Raw genomic sequence first — 15,882 nt, 5'->3', positions numbered from 1 at the left:
GGGACGCGAGTGGTGCTGCCGCGGGTTGCTGCCGGTCTCCCTTGGTGACACGACTGGGAATAGTGGGGGGATTGTTTTGAGCAGCTCCTGAGAGAATTTTTGCTAATTAGTGTTCGTGTCTAATGGCTTTTAGTTAACCTTCTCGTAGTTTAAATACCTTTTTGCTGAGAAGGCTTAATCAGGACAAACTAGCAAGTCTTGCTCCCTCAGGACGGTGAGGCTTGTGCCTGTGGTGTGGAAAGAATTTATTCGGAAGAGAGGAAAAAATTGTGAGGGCTCCTCTTCCATCCTGAACCCAGAAAGTAGAGGCTTAAGAAACAAGTTTTCTGACACTGTTACCTGAGCTGGCTTCAGATTGCAGAACTTCACATGGTTTAGTCCTGCCCGGCAACACTTTCTGAGTTGCTGTTTGGTTACAGTGATTAACTGCAACTTTTGCCTGAGAGGCTCCTTCCTTGGGCTGCTCGAGAGCTCTCGGGTGCTGCAGTTGTACCCATGCAGTATTTCTTCCTGATTTCCCCTTGCAGTGTACTGCCTCTCTTCTCTGGGCATGCTCTCTGAGCTCTCCAGCGTTGTGTGGCTTTGTCCAGTTCTTGGAAGTCTTTTTGCTTGTCTCATCTGTAGCACATGCTGTTAATTTCTTATCCCTGGATAGTTGCTTCCTTGAAACTTCAGCACTAACCACACTTGTGGTGCTTGTGAGCACTTGGACACCCATCCAACTGAAGCCTGTTTGGAAACTGGAGCTACCCAAGGTCCCAGCCACAGAGAGCTTGTTCCTTTGGAGGATGGTTTATTCCATGGTGCAGCAAATGTTTGTCAGATTTGGAAAGAGTCTCAGTGCTGACAACTGGAGTACACAGAGTGAGGATTCAAAGCAAGCAAGCATTAAAACTTTGGGATAATTTGTAACATCTGAAGTGCCAGATTTCTTCCTAGTGGACAAGCCATTCATGGAGTCACCCTGCTTTAAAGATGCTTCCTGAAGGAGTTGGATGAATTCTACAGTGGGAAAAGGAATTCTGCAATCTGAGGAGAAGGCCAATGAGGACAAGCTACCAAGGATGATGAGCTGACCCTGCAAGGTACAGTTTGTCTTGATTTTGTCTGCTGTGTTTCTCTTTGTGGGTGCAGGGGTGACAGGAGGCAGGTGGAGTTAGTTCTGAAGGCTTCACACTGAAACTTGTGACTGTCTGGCAGGTGTTGGCTCTTTTGACCTCTGCTTTCCCTGAGATCACCACCTGTTTCTTACCTTCTCTCAGGCTGCTTCCTACTGCTGTTTTTGTAAAGACAGAAATAAAGAATCTGTCCAGATTGTCACCAGCTTCACTGAGGAGCCAAATACTTGAGTTACAGCAAAACTAAATGACAGACGAAAATTTTAAATTATTATCTTACTGTGTTTTTCATTAATGGACAAACCACATTGTATATTTTCCTAATGTGACAGAGGTACAGATAGTTTTGAGCAGGGTGTTTTGCCCTGATAAAGGCCCCTAAAGTAGTGAACCTGTCACCCCTTGCCTTGAGGTGTTCAGTCCCCTGTCGTGGCTCTCAAGGCAGGTGCAGCACTGCAGTCAGTGACCCCTTGGGGAGCCCTGAGCTGCACCTGCAGGCCAGCACTGGCACTGGTGAAGTGCAGAGGGTGGCAGCAATTCCCGGTGGGGTCAAAGGGCAGGACTGTCCTGGAGGGCAGCTGGTGCCTTGTGACTCTGCTGAATTGCCAGAGCATTGCAGTCTCAGGAGAGCCAGATTTTTGGAAGCTAGTTTGGAGGAGAACCTTTCCTTCACTTCTCCCTTAGCTGACCAGATCCTGACACTCATTCTCAGGTAGTGGCAGCAGCTGAACTCCACCTGAAACCAGGTGCTTGTAGAGGCAGAATTGTGATGATTTCACAGCTGGAAATTAGACTTAACAGTTTGTGGAGAACTGTGTTGAATTAATAGGTCCGTTGAGGAGAGTGGCATTTAAGCTAAGGTTGTAAGAGCACATATACCAGGATGGAGTGTTTGCAGCTCTCAGGGAAAGCTGCCACACGTGGACTGAATCATTAAAATGCCATTGCCCTTTTGTAACTGTGAGCTGGCTTCTAATGCAGTGCTCAAACTACAGCCTCGGGATTGCTTTCTTTAAAAATGGGTGCTGTTGAATCATTGCAAATAGCTTTCTTTTTCCCAGTGGATTATTTTGATTCTATTTTTTATCCAAGAATATAGAGTAAGAATCTCTTCCTACATCAGGCAGTTCTTAGAGGAGACCATGCCTTGTGTTTCATTAGACATGAAACTTAGCAGTAGAGCTGCATTTGCTTTGAACAGCTGCACTTGCAAAGAGCAGCTCTTGTACCACTGAGATCTTAATGTAATCCCTTTTCTTCTGATTCTTCTTCAGATGCTGTCAAGATAGATTCCAGTGCACTCAATTAGGAAGAAAATGATGTCAACTGAGATTCTTCTCTGCCTGGTCACAGTTATTTTGAAGCTGCAGAAGAGGAGTGTTGCAGGGATCTTTGTTTGCTGGTGAAAGGCAGTAATCATGGTGATGAGGTACAAGAAAAGGAGGGAAGAAAATAACAACAGGTGTCTGAAATTGTAATTGCAAGGATGGACAGAAGGTGGGATGCTGGGAGATGCTGAAGATGAAGAATTCAAGACATTTGAAACACCAGAGGTCTCGGGTACCTGCAGACAGAGACACACAGCTTTTATTGCACCTTGGAAAACAGACTCAGGAGTGACACCTGCCATGTGATGCCTCTTCCAGCACTGGTGTTCCTCTGCTAGTGAATTTGCACACTTTATTCTGGTCATAACCTTTTGGATAGTTTTTCTTGAACATCATTCTTCATGACTTCATCTCATGGCTATAACATGTTCATGGAGCCAGAATTCCTCTGCACGTCTGTGATGCACTTGTTCCTGATCCATTGGTTTTGCAGTAGGAACAATGTCATCCTTGCTGATGGATACCTTAAGCCATCTGATCATGGAGAAAAACTAAAGAATGTTCTGCTCTTTGCATACCTCGAGTTGTTTTGAATCAGTTGAGCAATTAACCAGGGGTTCTGCTGGAATTTGTTGTGGTCAGAATGATTGGACTGGTGTGGCTTGGCAGCTGAAGGGATTTGCTTCCAGGGACTCCATGTGTCGTGTGGACCTCTCATGGAGCAAGAGACATGGGAAAAGCTGCTTCAGTCACTACAGAGTTCTGTTGACAAAGATATTTCTACCTGATTTTTAATTACCTGGCTCTTCAGATTGGTCACAAACCAGTTGCCACTTGCTACTCACAATGGCACTTCTCACTCTTAGCATTGCTTCACACAAGATGTTGAGCTTCCCTAATTTCTGGTCACTCTGGGTCATCTGTTCTTCTGATGGCTGTGGAGGATAAAACCAAGAACCTCCTGCAGCTCAAGTCTTCACTGCATGACTTTTCTCACCTGCTCAGTGGAGCAGTGTAATACTGCTGCCCTTTTGAGACATCAGCAGAAATGTTAGCAAAAATCTGAGTCCTGCATTGTTGGTGAATTGTTGCTGAAGAGTGCATCCAAGACATTTGTATTTGATTTAATTTCCTGTATTTTTAATTGATCAAGGTAACAAAACATGGTCAGGGTTACCAAATATCAGCAGAGATGTACAAGAATAGAAGAAAAAGCTTTTTAAGGAATGCTGACTCTATAAAAGCACTCATCTATGCAAGGTGTACATAAAATACTTTGTCCTGGAGTGTTTAGTGGTAAGCTTGTCAGTGGTTTTTTAGTCATTGAGGGAAAATAAAGAAAGGATGTGTTGAGTGAAAATGAGAGGTACAGCATTAGTGAAGGCTTTCCAAGATGCTGAATTGAAGAAAGTTTTGCCAGAATTATCTCCTCTGTTGCCAAATTTGTTTCTACAATGGATTATTTCTACTAATAATCCATTTCCAAAGGTTTACAAAATTTTCAGTTTAGAATACTACTTAGAGTCAGTAAAGTGTTATCTTCTGTGATAATGCTTGGGAGGGTGGTTTGGCATGTTGTCATTGCAGAACTCCTTCCATGATCAGTATGGTGTGGTAAATTCAATGCTTTTTCCCTTTAGAGCCTTTTTTACCAGCCCTTCAGCTGCCAGCAGGGCAGACTGGCAGCACAGCCCCTGCTCAGCAGTGGAGTGCAGTTGTTCTTTAGCAGGAGTTGTTTTTTGGTTATAATGTCACTTCTTGCAGTACAGAGGTAGTCTTGCCCAGTTAGAAAAAATTATCTGTCACCCGCAGTTGATGCTTCATTTTTTATTTCAGTTTGTTATGTAGCTTTAGAATTATTTCCTTTAGAATTGTTTCCTTTTGTTATGCTGCTTTCTGAAGCTGCTGGAACTTCTGCTGCTCCTGATGGACTCAGGTCTGATACTGTTTCCTGAAGCTGCAGGATTTGCCTGGTGTGTTTTGTACTTAACAGAGCACCTGTGAACCTGATTATGTTGATTGTTAGTGATGATTTGGGAACATAAAGCTGGTGTTTATTAATGTGAAGTTGCTTTAAGAGGTCTCTGGAGCCAGGATTTTTCATCCTGAATTGAAATTTTTCAGCTACAAGCAACCTGTTAGGCTTTTACTCATGGCCACTGAGGAAGAGGTAACTGAAAGCTGTTCCTGAGGATGTATCACTCAAATTTTGAAATTCACTGTGTCTTGCTTCCTTGTCTGTTATCAAACACCTCTTTCTAGTGCAGAACAAGCTGTTGAGTGTCACTCTGGGCTGGGGTTTGGGTCATCTTGTGAGCAGCCCAGGAGTTACTGTCTTGGACCTGTTGGGAGACCAAGCCTCTGTCTGACCTGAAGCTGTTAGATCTGCAGTCCTTGAAATGAAACCTTTCTCAGGGTTTGGTGTAAAGTCCCTACTGCTCCCTGTGAGGCTTGTGGAATGTTTATATTCTAATTTATTATGGAGAGTTTGAAAAAAAATGGTTTGAGAGGACTTTATGTAAAATAAGCTGCCATGGATTATTAAGTAAAGATCAGCTATACTTGTACTATACATTAATCACTTCCTTCTTTGTTGTTGATTTCGTTGAGTTTTTCTGCCAGTTTAGATTTATGGCTGCCTAATTTTTAAGGTCTTGCTGTTCCTAGTAGGAATCCTTTGCTTTTGTGGATTTTAAGGAAAGAGGACAAAAAAGGCAGGGGGAAAAAAGCCACGTGTTCATACTGTAGAATTTTCTTTAGGTGTTATAATTTTTTTTTTTTTAAGCAGGCACTGTTTGTCTCTGCTGATGTTCTTAAGCAGATCCTGAAAAGCTGTTCAAAAAATGCTGGCTCTGCTTATCTTTAAATAAAGAAAACTCTGGCCATTTCTCTTTGGAGAATCAGGAAAGATTGAGAAGACTGGATATTCAAAAACGTGAATACATGAGTTGAGTGAAAGCAGCCATGGTGGCAGGGATTTGTAGCTGATGTAGGTTGTATTTGCCCTTTGGAATTTATGGGGTATTTTGAAGATTTGAAGCTTGTTTTAAAAGTTTTGAAACTGCTTTTTTAGTAATTTCCCCTATCATAAGTGTGTAGGAGGGAAGGGAATGGTTCTGTCATTATTTATGGGAGAGGTTAAATGTTTAGATAAGAATCTGATCTAAACATCACAACACTTCAGAAGTTGTTAGTCTGTTTTTATCATGTGTTTTCCTAAGTGGGATTGAAGGATCTGGTGGGATTCTAGCCATACTCCCCCTTTTCAAGGGTGATAAGGCAGGGTGGCCCAGGTTTTTTAATTTAAAATCTGAGATGACTTTATGAGAAAGATGGAAAACCCCTGGTAATTCGATCTTCTCTTTTTTTTTTTTGAAACTAATCATGTGATGGTTTATGCTAACAGATGTTCCCATTTCTTGTCTTTTACTAAATCTTGCATCTTACCCAGTCTTGCATCATGTCTTAGATAATGGACTTGGGACTTGCACTGAGTACCCTCAAATAGCACTCTGTCACTCTCAGCCTGAGCCTTTGGGTGCTACAGTAGTGCAGATACTGAAATGACACATTTCTGTGATAACTGTGCACCAAGCCATGCTGTACTTTTCCTTGTTAGTCTGGTTGTTTTCTTTTGTTCACTTGCATGACTTTGAACCCTAACTGATACTGTCACGTAGCAATGAAGGTTATTTACCATCTACTTAATATAGATAAGCTGTGTTGGCAAGCCACTGGCAACTCATGATGTTTTCTTCTGCCAAGGTGGATGTTCTGTTCAAGTGGAGCTGGGCAGTGGCCTTTGGGAAGGATGTTGTCACTGTCCCCAGACAGAAATGCTTAGGGAAAATGAAACTTTTATCTCCTGAACTCGGAGTAGGTTATCATTGTTGACTCTGTTTTGGCTGACTGTGGATGATGTTTCAGGTTATGGCCTGATGTGGTATTTTTGTTTGTTTGTTCTTACTCTTGTAGGCTGTGTGTTACAGACCAAAGGAGTTGAAATGAGGTGATTAAAGTCTGGCCTGTTTTCTAAGTAAAGGAGAAAATCTCTTCATCACTCCAGTTCATCATGCTCTGTATTTATAGAGTATTTTTGTTGAATTGACTTGGTAATTTAACACTTCGTGAAATACAGAGTGCTGGAATATAATATAGGGACACTGTAATACAAATCTGTTCAGTTCTGCTTTAAGAAAAGCACACATTAAAGGCAGCATCTTCCAGACAGCTCAGATCAGCTCTGCTCTTTAAGAGAACACTTTGGCAAGTCTGTAATTTCTGGTGTTAGGGTGTTCCAAGCTGGTACAGTATTTCAGGTGCCATTGTTTGAATTGTAAATAATGTTTGGGACTGGCATGCTGTTATTCATGTAGCTCCACAAACACACTCTAGCTGTGCATAGTGAAGTTCTTAGGAAAAGTGAAACTGTTGGCATAATCAAAATAGTTGTGTTAGCTAGTCAAATGGAGAGAAGTTCTTCTGTTCTATTTTTGCCAGACTGCTTTTAAGTTTAAAAAGCAGTGACTTCTGGAGGTGTTTTTTAAGACCTGCTGAATCAGGGTGTGCAGTTTGCAAGAAGCCAAACGCGTGATCCAGCGCATTTGAATCCCAGCAGCAGTTAAGTGAGCACCAGGACTGTGCCCAGACATGAAGCTTTCAGACTAATGAGTGCCTTAGCAGGCAGGTGCATTTCTGTTTGAGGCTCTTGTGTGTTTGAACTTCATAACATTTAGTTCTTGCTATAACTGCAAACAGGAATTAAGACTCAGGTGTGAAATTAAATAATTATGGCAGCATTATTTGAATATAGACATGGGTCTAACATTTGGATGTTGGGTTTTGCTTCAGAGTTGTTAGGCTCTCATGTTAGTGGTTGAGAGAACTGAAGGCATTTTGAGTTGAGTGCAGGGGAACAGTAAAATGATGAAATTGGGGCTTGACAGATGCATTGCGAAAGTCAGCAGTCAGCTTGCTCTGGCATAATATTTGCCATCGGTGTAGAACTGAGATTAAACTGTCTGTTTAGGCTCTGAAGCACTGAGCTTTGTGTACCTGAAATTTTGGGTGGTTAAAACTGTGCTAATTTGTGAACTACAGAAGTGCAAAGGAAAAGTAAACCTCAGGTTTCAGAAGTTACATGACTGGGAAAAAAAATTGAACGATCAATGGTGATTGTTCCTTGTTGAATTTGCACCAGTAAGAAATTAGACACACGGGTAATATTGTGACCAAGTTTTCAAAATCTTTCAGCTGCCACTTAATGCCAGGACAACACTGTGGCCTTTTTGAAGTGTTTTTTCTTTACTGTAGAGTCTGACATATTTTAAAAAACACTATGGAAACAAACTTCTGAGTGAATCTTATGAGTGCTTACTGAGAATGGATTCAATCATTTGAAATAATGAATGCTACTGAAATCATTGTTTCTGTACTGTGCTCTGTGAAAGATGTTCTGCATTTTGTTGTTATGGTTTGTGTCAAAGGGGGAGAACCCCCAGTGCTGAAACTTCTTGCAAAAACAGTGGTTAAAGAGCTAGTGGAGAGAGATAAGTATATGCAAAGGCTTTAAAAGTTTTTCTAATTGCACTGTTAAGCAGTTATTAATTAACTATTTTCTTGACATTAAATGCAATTTATAGTGATTTGAGTATGTAAAGCATTTGAGATTTATATCTCTGTCAGGTGTGAGGGTTTCACTCAGGTTTGTCTGATGGACTTAACAGAGCTACATTATTGTTTTTCTGGGCTGTTTGACTTGGGTTGTCATCTTTTTTTTTTCTGCAAGTGAAGCATGTGGTTTGGGGAAGAACAAAACTCAAATCTTGAATTCTTCTTTCCTTTAGGTTCAGGTGCAAGTCCATCCTAAGCTTTCCTCTACTGAAGATGCATTGCAGTATGTGGAGGAGTTAATTCTTCAGTTGTTAAATATGTTGTGTCAAGCTCAACCAAGAAGTTTTCTGGATGTAGAGGTATAGAGAATACTTACTACAAATGTTATTGCAAATAATTTGAACTATTGCATGAAAGCTACTGTGTTAACCATTTCACAATGCAAAAAGGAAACCAGTAATTATGTATCTTTATGTAGCACAGCCTTCTGCATAAAGCCTGCTGAGTTCCCTAATAGCTCATTTTCATATCAGTTTAATTTATTGTTCAATGCACAGCAAAACTGTGTGCTGTATTACTTTTCAGTAGATGGTAAGTGTAAGTTTTGTGTAAAAAGCTGACTGGTTCCTTTCAAAAAACCATTTTTTCCCCACTGATATTGTATGCAAACTACAGCTGCTTAGTCTGGGGCTCTGTGCTGTTTTCTCAGCATGGTAATTTAGGCTGATGTATCCCCTGCTGTCCCAGAAATTAAAACAAAAACAGTTCAGTCACTTTTTCAGGAAGAGTTTAGGAGCACTTCTTTTCTCAGTACAGAGACCTCATCTCCTACCATTGCCTCTTCAAAGATCTGCAACCTCTGCTGCTGAGTAGAGCAGATTGATGTTTAAAAAGAGAGATTGAGCTGAAGTTTTTGCATCTGAGGAACAAATTAGTGAAGCTGGATCACTTAAATTTGTAGGACCATGAGTACCTTGGTAGCACTTGGTGCTTAACCATGACTTAAAGATTTTGGTGCCAGGCTACAGAGTCTGTGTGCCTGTTGGTTTCCAGTGCTTGGTGCCAGGGCCTGTGCCTTCCTCACGTTCTGAGCAAAGTGGACTAATGGCACATAAAACCTCACTCACAAAAAACCCTTAAAAATGTGGCTGTCTTAGAGCTCAAGATTGATGAATTTCATTCTTCCTCTTCCCTTTTGAACACTGACACCTCCAATGGTGTTCCAGTGTCCTCTTTAATGGCTGACCTGTTTTGCAACATCATTCTGGTCTGGCAGCTCAAGAGACAGGAGCTTTGGGGAAGGTTGTTTAATGGTGTTTTAAACAGCACTGACAAAAACCTTGACACAAAGTGTTGTATTATGAGTCTTATGGCTCTGAAAGCAGGAGAAATGTGAAAATCATGCACTGTGATGCTGTTTTTAATTATATGGTCAAACACATTCCTTTTTCCCCTGGGACACCTTCATTGTTCAGTCAACAGACTAGGAGTGTGAATTGGCATTAGATAGTGAATCAGACTTTTTTTTGGTAGGACCTCTGCTTTCATTCTGCCAAAGTGTTGTGAAGGAAAAAAAAAGCCTGCACTTTGAAAAGTTGGGTATTACCTTTAGAGAATAGTATTGTGTCACTTTTTTTTTTTTTTTGTTAGAAAGTTTTTGTTTGTGTACTTTTTCCTGTGCCAGCTCTCTGTAAGTGGTCATTAACTTCGTCTTCCTCATTTCATGGTTACTCAAACAGGAGCCATATTTACGTAAGTGAGAACTTGCAACTGAAACAGTCAGTGGGAACTGTGGTCTGAAAAAACAAAATGTAAAGTTATGTGAGAAAATAAATTTCTGGCATCTGTGGGTACTAGGGCTACCAAAAAGAATGGTGATGCTTTCAAACCTCCAGAGACCTGTGTATGAGTTCCAGCAGGAGAGTTGTTCAGTGCATGGGAGTGTGCAGGTGTCCTCAGGCACTGCTGGAAGGAGTAAATAAACTGGGCCATGTCTGGCCCACCTGTGGCCTGAAACTGGTTTAGAACATGTGGGTGCTGTTGGACATTTTCTTCTCCTCTTAAGTTCATTGTCATCATCGGGACCGTTTGCATGTGTTCAGACTGGACCACGTGCTGATCAGTAAAGGCAAAAGAAAAAGCCAGTTATCATTTCATTCAGTGATTATCCTGTGCAGGGAATAAAGTGTCAGGTATGTAGTCATGTATTCAAATACTGAGTTACCAGGCATAGGCACAAGGGGAGCAAACTGTGCCTTCAGTTGCAGCTTAATTCTTAAATTTTGAGCAGTAGATAATTCTCTGATAATGATACCCTGAAACAGCCTTATGCACATGGTGAGCAGCATGTTCCAAAATGATAACATTCACACATCTTGTATAAGCTTTTATAGTTGAAATACAAATATTAGCAACCATTTCTTTGTTAAGTAATAGAAAGCAGTTTGATAACACAGTTACATTGCTGAGATCATTCAGATGGTGCATTTACTCCTTGATCATGTTTTCTTGTCTTAAGGATCGTGTCCAAAAAAGTTTCCCCCATCCTATTGACAAGTGGGCAATAGCTGATGCCCAGTCTGCTATTGAGAAGAGGAAACGAAGGAATCCGTTATCTCTTCCGGTAGAGAAAATCCATCCCTTGTTAAAGGTAAGCAGTGATGGAATCTTGAATTCAGAACACAGATAGAGGTCAACCTTCTTGTTTTATATAATGTCTGTGTGCTGCCTGAACTGTGAACTAAAAGACTTAAGAATATCTGTGTTTGTTGTGTAGTTGTAAGTGTTCCAGTTAATGGAGTTTATTTATTTCTGAATTAAAAATCACTCAATTCTCTCTTGGACAAACAAGGCCAAGAACCCATTGTAGAAGTTTGATTTTTTGTATTTCATTTTCCATGACTGAGAAAGAAACTCGTGGAACTAGCCCTAAATGTTTAAGTGAGGTTTTTGGGACAGTTAGTTGGCTCTTGGCACTTCCACATTTAATAGAACAGCATCTCCAATGTGACTGTTTCTTGTCTAGGCCTACACACTCCTGTGTTTCTATTTCTAAAATAGGCTGTGGGTATGTGCTGAATCTTTATTGAGCAGGGTCTTAAGCTTACTGACTGGTTTGAGTTGTAATCTACAGTGTCTGTTTCATCGATGGAGTAACAGTGCAATGCTTTTTTGTTTTTTTCTTTTCAGGAAGTTCTAGGCTACAAAATTGACCACCAAGTGTCTGTTTACATAGTAGCAGTATTAGAATACATTTCTGCAGACATCTTAAAGCTGGTTGGGAATTATGTGCGGAATATAAGACATTATGAGATTACAAAACAAGATATTAAAGTAGCAATGTGTGCTGATAAGGTAAGCACAACTCTGGTTTGTCAAGTTAACAAACAACTAAATCTATAGGTAATTTTGAGAGGACAATGTCTTTTTCTTAGTGAGTACATGGAATATTATATCTTCTAAGAAGAAATTAACGAAATTAAAGAAACTAATAAAATATGGTTCCAGTAATGGAACAAAACTACCAGAAAGCTAATTGAGCTTATAAAGCTCCTGCTTGTGCTTGTTAAATCTCTCTTTCTCTTGATTGTACCTGCCTAATGTCAGCAACATGTGAATACTTTAAAAATTACTGTGAAGCAGCACTAACTTTAGACTGCATTGCATGTAAGAAGTGGCGTTTCAGTGGGTCAAACAAAACCACCATCTCCTTAGCACCTCAGCCCAATTTTCCTTAGTAGTGAGACATGGGCCTGGTGAACACAGCCTGGAATCTCCTAGCAGTGTGCTAGAACTCTATCTGTGAAGGAAAGTTAGAAATGGTGGGGTCTCCTTGAATACTTGATTATTCCATGTGATTTCCTACAGTGGTGGTGCTGTAATGTCCCCTTCCCCAGAATTAGTTGGGGTTCTCATTTTAGCCCAAGTTCTGTGTACACTCACTGACTCTGAAACGTGAATCACCTTCTGTTCTTAGAGCTTCAGAACAGGGCTTCGTGCAAAATGTCCTGCATTTTTCTGCTTGCAGAGAGTCATTGTAACGACTCCTGGCTCACACCCCACATTTGGAGGAAGTGTTCAGTGATCCACTTTTCTTGAGAACTTTAAGTTACTGATTGCTTGCTAAATCTTGCTTGGGTATGAATTGGGACGTCTGGTAGTCAGAGTGTTTAGAGTTCCTGTTGTGTGTGTAGTTCTGCAACAGGACTGGTTTCTGAAGCTCTGCCCTTCCTCAAGGGTTCATTTTAACAAGAGAGCTCAGCAGTTAAGGACAGAAACTGGGCCAGTGTTCATTGCAGGTAGATCACAGGGCTCTTAGCATGATCATGTGTGAGTTCCTGGTGAAGCTAAAGCTGAAAAGCCAAAATACACATAACTTTTAACTTCAGACAGTATCTTCAGAAACTTAGATTGTGTACTGCTGATTCAGAGCAATAGAACACAGCTAAATGCTAATTGGTTTTGGTACTTCACCTTTTAAAATTGTAATTGATTTTAGGACCAGGTTCTTGGAGAGATGCCTGGATTGGTCTAAGTGACTGGGAGTCTTCAGAAATTGCCACTGCAAATAATGACTTGCAAATTCATAGCAATGGATGTTGGTTTTATAATGCTCACCTGACTGCAGAGTGATAATACATCAATCTTACTGCTTATCAGTCTGATTTCATGGGAATATGAATGTCTGTCTTTATTGGCAACTTAACTAGTCAATCTTGAGAAGATTCTCATTTTGTGGATTTCCCTCTCTTTGCGGCCTAGGTATTAATGGATATGTTCCATCAAGATGTAGAAGATTTAAGTGCACTAACTTTATCTGATGAAGAACCCTCCACCTCAGGGGAGCAAACCTATTATGACCTAGTGAAGTCATTTATGGCAGAAGTTCGACAGTATATAAGGGAACTGAATCTCATTATCAGAGTTTTTAGAGAGCCATATGCCTCCAACTCCAAACTGTTTTCATCTCATGTAAGTATTGTACCAACCACAGACACAAAAGGCACCTACTATCATATCTATAAATATAGGTGGATACTTCCCGAACTTAACTGTTGTTGTGTTTAATGTATCATAGTAGAAAAAGCACTTTTCTTGAGTTCTGATGTGGAAATAGTAAAAGAGCGCTTGCAGGTTTTGTAGGACTGTGGAAGAAACATTCCCATTTGCTTATGTTCACTTACAGGACTGTAATTTTAATATCTGTCACTTCTCTTTGTCATGTTTCAATAGTGTACATTTGATATATTTTTATATATTCATTATTTTAAAAATACATTTTATGATCTTATATAAATCACAGAAAAAGTATATGATAAAATTATTGTAAACTCTTGTTCTATTTAAGGAAATTCTTGACTTTCACATCAGAACAGAGTAGCTTTGCACATTTGACTTTTGTCTTGTTTTGTTGCAGGATGTGGAAAATATATTTAGTCGTATATCAGACATCCATGAACTTAGTGTGAAGTTACTGGGTCATATAGAGGACACTGTTGAAATGACAGATGAAGGTAGTCCTCACCCACTAGTAGGCAGCTGTTTTGAAGATATGGCAGAGGTAAGAGAATGGTGTTGTGTGTTTTGGTGGGGTTTTTTGTTATTCATATTTTAATACTTGTAATTAGATCTCTGTTCCATCTGGCTTTCTTTGGTTTCAGATCTCTTCTTACAACCCCACTGTGATGAAGGGACTGTCCATTTTTTAAAGTGCTCTTATCTTTTTCGTCTCTAAATCTCAGTTTTTAGAGTGGCAGTTTAAAGTTCAGAGAGTGGAGGTGAAAAAACCTCAACATTGATGATGAGGAGGTTCCTGTAAAACTAGAAACTTCTCAGGGCCTAAGAAGATCAGCATGTCTTCCTGGACTTCACATCCAGCCATGTGAAGGACTAGAAGGTGGTTGGCAGAATCCAGCACAGATTTCTGAAGGACAAACTGTAGCTGTCCAGCTGAGTGCTTTCAGAGTGATGGCTGTGTGCATGGACAAAGGGAAGAGCAGTTATTATCTCTTATCTGAACCAAGCAGGGCCTTCAGCACAGTCTGTCATAGCATGGGGGAGCTGCAGCCTGGATTGTAGAGCATGGGCAGTTGGCTGAGCTGTCAGGCTTTTAAAGGATTGTTATCAGCAGCACAAAGGTCACCAGCATTCCTCAGGGTTTAATACTGTTTAATGTCTGTATTGGTGTTGTAGAAGGAGGTCTGCCTTATCTAGGTTGGTAGGTGCTGCCAAATTGTGGGGAGACACACAGAAGGACAGAGCTGCTGCTTGTGGGACCTGACAGGCTGGAGAAATGGACCTATGGGAGCCTCTTAGAGTTGAGTAAAGGCAAATGAAATTCTGCACCTGGGAACACAGAGCCCCATGCAGTGTCTCAGCTGAGGAGCAGCACTGCTTGCCAGGGCTGGGAGATCCTTGGAGATTGGCTGTGATGGGTTCTGTGATGTGAACTAGCTCCTAGGTTGTATCAGGGAATGTGGCACTGGCAGTTCTGTGTAGAACTTGAGACCAAATCTGGTGTGCTGTGTCTGGTTTTGGGCTTTCTGGTACAGGATAGGCAAGATAGGCTTGTAGTGAAGGTTGCCATGATGATTAAGGAGTTGAGGCCCACGATGCAGAAAGAGGGTTGAGACTGCTGGGTTTGTTGATTCTTGAGAAGGCTGAAGCAGGAGATCTCACTGCTGTCTTTAGTTACCTGAAGGGCAAGTGTGAGGATGGCCAAAGCTGATTCTTCTCAGTTGTGAACTGTGAGATGAATGAGAGAACATGAAAATGGCAAGAAGATTAATCCTGATTAGATACTGGGAGGAGAGGGGGAAATTTGCAATGAGAACAATTGAACATTGGGATAGGCTGTACAGAGAGGTTTTGATGCCCCTGTTCTTTGAGTTAGAACTCAGCAGGGTAAGAGACCCTGAGCATTGTCAGCCAGCTTGAATGATGGATCTGTCCTTGGCCCTGAGGTGAGCACTGCTTTAAACAAAGAATTGGACCAGTTAACTTCCAGAAATCTCTTTTAGGCTGATTTAATCCATGAGTAAAAGTATGGATACTTCTCTATAGGTGTTTTGGAAAAAGTATGCAGAAAAGTCTCTCCTGTATAGGATATGTATTATCTATAAGAAATATAGAAGCTTAGCTGTTAAACCAGTTTTGTAAACTGATGGCATGCCTGCCCCTGGCAGAGGGGGTTGGAACTAGAAGAGCTTTAAGGTCCCTTCCAACCCAAGCCATTCTGGGATTCTGTGATTGTAAAATTATTCTGTGTCTCTTTTTAGGAACTAGCATTTGATCCATATGAATCATATGCACAAGATATTTTACGACCCGGGTTTCATGATCATTTTCTAAGTCAGTTATCAAAGCCAGGAGCAGCATTTTATTTACAGGTAACTTGCCTTTAAATATGACATGTTGCTGATATTACTGTGTTAATTACATTGTCTTATTGCTTCAGTACATGTATTGCTTTAAGACTGAAACTTCTTTTGTTTCTAGTCAATAGGTGAAGGCTTTAAAGAAGCTGTTCAGTATGTTCTACCCCGGCTCCTCCTCGCCCCTGTTTACCACTGTCTTCATTATTTTGAACTGCTAAAAGTAAGAATATTGTGTAAATCTGATGTGTTTGGGGATTTGGGGTTTTTCATGGTTCTCAGTGTTAAGTGAGAGCTTTGGATACTCAGGTGTAAAATCTTTTACTAGAATGTGAATAATTAAACTGCTGTGTTGGGAGAAAAGCAGGCTGTGTGCTCTGCAGGTGGATGCTATAATTAACTGAATATCAGCTGATAATTATTTCTGTTAAATTATCTATCAGTCTAGAA

General features: G+C 40.7%; 1 protein-coding gene across 2 annotated transcripts in view; it reads left to right on the top strand.

Annotated features, from left to right (window-relative positions):
• The window catches only part of SOS1 (SOS Ras/Rac guanine nucleotide exchange factor 1), a 43,268-nt gene that overhangs the window by 411 nt on the left and 26,975 nt on the right, over window positions 1–15,882 (top strand). Inside the window, exons 1-8 of one of the 2 annotated variants that reach the window (XM_064709318.1) lie at window positions 3,393–3,599; window positions 8,293–8,418; window positions 10,578–10,709; window positions 11,249–11,413; window positions 12,821–13,030; window positions 13,476–13,619; window positions 15,337–15,447; window positions 15,557–15,655. In XM_064709318.1, coding sequence (XP_064565388.1) covers window positions 8,377–8,418; window positions 10,578–10,709; window positions 11,249–11,413; window positions 12,821–13,030; window positions 13,476–13,619; window positions 15,337–15,447; window positions 15,557–15,655 — 903 coding nt within the window. In that variant the 5' untranslated portion in view covers window positions 3,393–3,599; window positions 8,293–8,376. Of the gene's footprint in view, window positions 1–3,392; window positions 3,600–8,292; window positions 8,419–10,577; window positions 10,710–11,248; window positions 11,414–12,820; window positions 13,031–13,475; window positions 13,620–15,336; window positions 15,448–15,556; window positions 15,656–15,882 lie in introns of those variants that run through there. The other variant, XM_064709317.1, reaches the window with a different exon arrangement.

Source organism: Zonotrichia leucophrys, chromosome 3 (assembly GCF_028769735.1).
Source record: "Zonotrichia leucophrys gambelii isolate GWCS_2022_RI chromosome 3, RI_Zleu_2.0, whole genome shotgun sequence".
In the NCBI taxonomy this organism is placed as follows: domain Eukaryota; kingdom Metazoa; phylum Chordata; class Aves; order Passeriformes; family Passerellidae; genus Zonotrichia; species Zonotrichia leucophrys.
Note: the sequence above shows the minus strand (reverse complement) of the source record. Positions and strands in the feature narration are given on the sequence as shown.